General features: G+C 39.6%; 1 protein-coding gene across 1 annotated transcript; it reads right to left on the bottom strand.

Moving 5' to 3' along the window:
• Positions 1–3,503: 3,503 nt before the first annotated feature.
• On the bottom strand, positions 3,504–4,481 carry LOC123247759 (proto-oncogene Mas). The gene has a single exon (XM_044676759.1). The coding sequence runs from the start codon at positions 4,479–4,481 to the stop codon at positions 3,504–3,506; it is 978 nt and encodes a 325-aa protein (XP_044532694.1).
• Between the last annotated feature and the right edge of the window lie 558 nt (positions 4,482–5,039).

Here is a 5,039-nt window from a genome sequence, read left to right as displayed (position 1 = left end):
AATCAATCACATTATCCTCCTGCTCAAAAACCTTCAATGCTTCCCCATTGCCTACAAAATCAAATCCAAAAGCTTTCCCCTGACAGTTAAGTTCTTCCCTAACCTGGTCCCAATTTATTCCTCCAATATTATCTTTCATTACTCCCCCCCACTCTTCGGGTTCCAGCCAAACTGGACTACTTACTGTCCCCTAAACATTCCTTGAGCCTTCATCTATTTTTTTGCTTCTCATAATACCATTCTCTTTGCTTAGAAAACATTTGCTCCCATCTCTACTTAAGCAGCATTTCCTCCAGGAAGTATTTCTTAGTCACTTTGGCTAGACATGATCTCTGATACATCTTTATATATATATATGTATATATATATTTATATCATATGGGCATATATATATATGTGTGTGTGTGTGTGTGTGTGTGTGTGTGTGTGTGTGTGTATAAATGCATCATGGTGACCAAAGGTTAAGTATATATCCTTTTGTCACCATGACGCATTTTCTACTGACTTGGATTAAAAGTATATATGTGTAAGCTACTTTATTTCCTTTCTTTGAGAACAGACTCTTCTAAAATTCTGGGGTCCATCCTAAGCGCCAGTAAATTTCAGAAATAATCAATAACTTTGCAATTAATTAATAATTGAGCATTTATTAAATAGCAGCTATATGCCAGATGTTGTGCTAGGTGCTTGGAAAACATATACAAAGTAAAAAATCAAGACCGCCTACTCACAAAGAGCTTCCATTCTAGCAGGGGAGACAAGTGCTTGCAATGACTTAGGTTCATGCACCCTAATGATGGCAGACATAGTAGACTTTCTTCCGCATTTCAGCTTTTTAAAAAATTCTTTGCTAATTCTTCACCTACTTTGTCTTACTTTTCTGGTAGGTTACTTATTGTAGTTTGCAATTTATGGTTCACTTTTTTTTTTTTAACTTAGAGACAGTGGGTAATGTGGGATAGGAATTAGGGGTATGCTGGAGACAGTTGGAGGGACTTATATGTGAGCATTTACATCTCAGAAATCAAGAAACTTTACAAAGAGGGACTTACTGTTTTTCTGATTTTTCTAGGCTTAAGAAAGTAACAGAGAAAATGGTAATAATGCAGATTAAACTGAAAAGTGTATCCTGTGTACATCTCCACCTTCCCCCACCTCTTGCCCATAGCTGATGAGCACATCCTAGGATGGATTGGCAGGAGATATGAGAAAGAAAGAAAATCAGTTGATTTCTCATCACTGAAGGATCAATCTGAAATCTGAATTCCATTCCTTTATATCAGTACTATAAAAAAATTAAAAAGATATTTCTGTTCATAAACACATTGAACTTTGCCTTGTTTGAAGAACAGAACTAAATGTAGGCCTAACATTTCCAAATTTCCCTTGGTTAGAAATACTTCAAGAAGCCCCTAAACCCCTTTAAAAAAAAAGGTAGTTAGTCAAGAGTTTGACCTGTTCTGTTTTGAAGCTAATGATCTATGATTTGGTAAGAGTGATAAAACAGTTCCCCAGTTCTCCATTATTTAATCTGCACTTTTTTTTGTGGAGATGCTCTGTTTTCCCTCAAAAACAAGTCCATTCTAAATGTCACCACCGCACACCCCATCTGGGCTCTAGGAATCAAGCTGCCTTCTCTGTGAATCAGATGTTGTCACTCACTATTAAGAGCCTTGGATCTGAACTTTGTTGGCAATTGGGATAAGGCTGGGCACTGCAGAAGAGATTCTGGCTTACTCCAGTGAGGCTACCCTGCTGGAAAGAGCCAATCTTGTTTCTTGAAGAAATGAAAGGGATGTTTTCTTGGAGACGGGGTCTAGAGAAGAAAGACCATAACAATAGACCCCTTCATCGCTGCTTCTCTCATCCTCTTAGGGAACATGCAGTTAAAACAAAAACTAATAGGTCTCATTTTGGAATTTTTAGATATTTTCCTCTGCCAAAGAACCACTTGAAACATTCTATCCCTATGAGGCTCTTGGAAATGGGACAGAAAGCAAGTGAGCATAGCATGGAGTCTGAATTAGCACATTTCACACATTACAACTAATAACCTGGAACATGCAGTCCAAGAGAGTGCAGACAGCCCTGAAGCAATCCTACATCCTTGTAGACAAGTGGTGGAGTTGTGGGGAGTGGGCAATGATGCTGGGGAAGTCGTGCAGAGACTCTTCTTGGGAAAAATGTCCTGTTTCCTGACCTGTCGACATCATTTTCCCGTGACTTTCTCATACACCCTCTCCCACCACATGGCTTCTTAAAGACAGCAAGGAAATATCTTAGATAGAGAGGCAGAGTTCGAAGGAAATTGGCTCTGAGAGAGGAGTCTTTCAGTGAATGAAAAATCAGTTCACAGGGGTAAGCCTCCAGAAATTAGTTTACCCCCATGATTGGATGCATCTAGAATCAATGTTTATATACAATTCAAAGGACTCAAAAATACAGACAATTCTTTAACTCAAGATTTCTTCCAAAGGAAACCATGGGATTCTGTCATTCTCCTCCTAGAGTAATTTTTTTTAAACCCTTACCTTCTGTCTTAGAATCAATACTGGGTATTGGTTCTAAGGCAGAAGAGTGGTAAGGGCTAGACAATGGGGGTTAAGTGACTTGCCCAGGATCACACAGCTAGGAAGTGTCCAAGGTCAGATTTTAACCCAGGACGTCCCATCTCTGGGTCTGACTCTCAATCCACTGAGCCCCCCAGAGTAATTTTTTGAGAGATACATAACCCAATAGCTTCCCCCCTAATTGTATCAGTGTGGAAAACTCCCAGCATAGAAAGTCCCTCTATTGGCTGAGATCAGCAATTCATTTATAACTTATAGTCTCAGATGATTGCCTGGGATGCTGAGAGGATAAGTGATTGCCCATGTTTACACTACTACCATAAAGAGAACCCAGGCTTTTTTGACCCTGTGGCCATCCATCTATTACATCATGCTGCCCCAAAATTATTGCCTAACATATTAAGAATTACCCATTTGAGACTGCAGAAACTACACAAAATTTCCATAGAGATATTTTTCTCCACTGGGTATAAGTGCAAAAAGGGAAAAAATGTATTTTAAATAAAATCTTTAAAATAATGGTGGATACATGATGACACTTTTTTTTTGTCTTTTTTTCTTTAACTATTCTTAAAGGATCCAAGTTCCAATAAATATTTCTGTTATTTTTCTAGGAATATTTGTAACTCTTTCAACTAAAAATCTCTCTCTTTTTTTTACAGCTTCTTGAGATAATGCTGTCACAAGATCTTAGCAGGAAAAGAAGATGTGATAAGGACAGAATTAATAGAGGCATGACACAGATGTGGGTTTTTCCAGTAGCCATGTCTCAAGGGAATGATACCACCATAAACCTGCATATGGTAGAGATGCCTGCCATACCCTACTTAGAGTGGACTTAAAGTGTATTCCAAGGATTATCTGGGAAATGTCTGATTGATCCCCCATCAGCAATTTTAAGCAGCAGAGACCCCATCATTTCATTCCTGAGTTTCAGACCACAGTCTCAACAGCAATCGCATTAGGGTTGTCCTCCTGGCGTCTTAATTGCATCTCATCCTTGAAAGCCCTGTTTAATACCACCTTTAAGGACTCCTTGAATGGTTTCTTCTTACTACTTCCCACAAAGAAGTAAATAAAAGGGTTGGCACTGCTATTAATGGTAGAGAAGAGAAGAGAGATGTGGTGCATGTTCCCAAATGTTGACCAATACTCATAGTACAGAAGGTAAAGAAGTCTCATGGGCATGGCAAAAATGAGGAAGATGATGATGGTGACCATGATGACTATGTAGAGCTTGGATGAATGAGAAGTCCAAGTATTTCTTCGGATCTTCACCACCAGGATCACACTGGATACCACCATGAGAGGTGTGAACACGAGGAAGCTCAAGATGGAAATGAAGATAATAACTGCCCTGCAGTCACTCTGGGAGTGGCCCTTTCTTCCAATGTCTATGCACATGACATGCTCCATGGTGGTCACTAAGCAAGAAAGAGCCCAAAGCAGGCCACAGACACAAGCAGACTGATGTTTAGGGCGGTGGCATCGGTACCAGATAGGGTACAAGACAGATAGACAACGTTCTACACTGATGGCTGTCAGGAGGTAGAGGCCAGTGTTGTAACCAAATAGAAAAGTCACCGATAATGTGACAATGGTGTAATAATACCCAGATGATAGCTCATAATCTAGAGCATAGTCAACTGATAAAATAAAGATACAGAAGAGCAATGAGATGTCAGCAATAGAAAGGTGGGTGATGTAGACTGTGAATGGGTTTCTCCTCATCCGAAAACAGAGAAACCACAGGAGGATTCCATTTTCAACAAAGCCCAGTGGAGAGATGCTCATGATGACCCAGTGCACGATTGGGATTTTCCGATCCACATCTCCCAAGGAAGTGTTTCTGTTGGTGGAAATATTTCCTGGTATTTCAGGGACAAACGATGTGAGGTTTGCCTCATCCATGAGGGTGCTTTAGAGTAGGGCTTCTTTTCTGTGAACAGGTCCAAAAATATGCCATGCAATCAGTGAATCTGAGCAGGAAAAAGAAATTGAAGACGAATAATTATAACATATATGCTATAAACCTTTTTAAGGAGAGACAATATAATTTCTTTCTGAAAATGGCAACAAATAAAAGAAGGTCAATCCGGTGATCTTTCACAATCCCCACCATCTCTATAATTCTCTATTTCTATATTAACATATGTGAATCAGAGTTAGAAGGAGCATAGTTAAGATACCAAGTTGCCCAGCATAGTAGCACATAATATATAATCCCTGCTTCTGGGGAGGCTAAGGCTGGTAGATCACTTGGGCTTGGGAGTTCTGAGCTACAATAGCCTGCTGGTACACCATGTCTGGTAATAATAGCTAAGTCTTTGATGGGGAAGAGGAGACTACCAGCCTACCTAAAAAAGGGCAAACAATTCAGGTCAGAAACAAAGCAGGTCAGCATTTTCATATTAATCAGCAGTAGGATGTCCTAGCATGGAAGAACTAGACTAAAAAAATAATGAGCAC

The sequence above is a fragment of the Gracilinanus agilis genome, chromosome 4, assembly GCF_016433145.1.
Source record: "Gracilinanus agilis isolate LMUSP501 chromosome 4, AgileGrace, whole genome shotgun sequence".
NCBI lineage: Eukaryota > Metazoa > Chordata > Mammalia > Didelphimorphia > Didelphidae > Gracilinanus > Gracilinanus agilis.
Note: the sequence above shows the minus strand (reverse complement) of the source record. Positions and strands in the feature narration are given on the sequence as shown.

Coding starts and splice junctions, on each gene's coding strand:
- LOC123247759 (XM_044676759.1), bottom strand. CDS start 4,481: ATGGATGAGGCAAACCTCACATCGTTTGTCCCTGAAATACCAGGAAAT.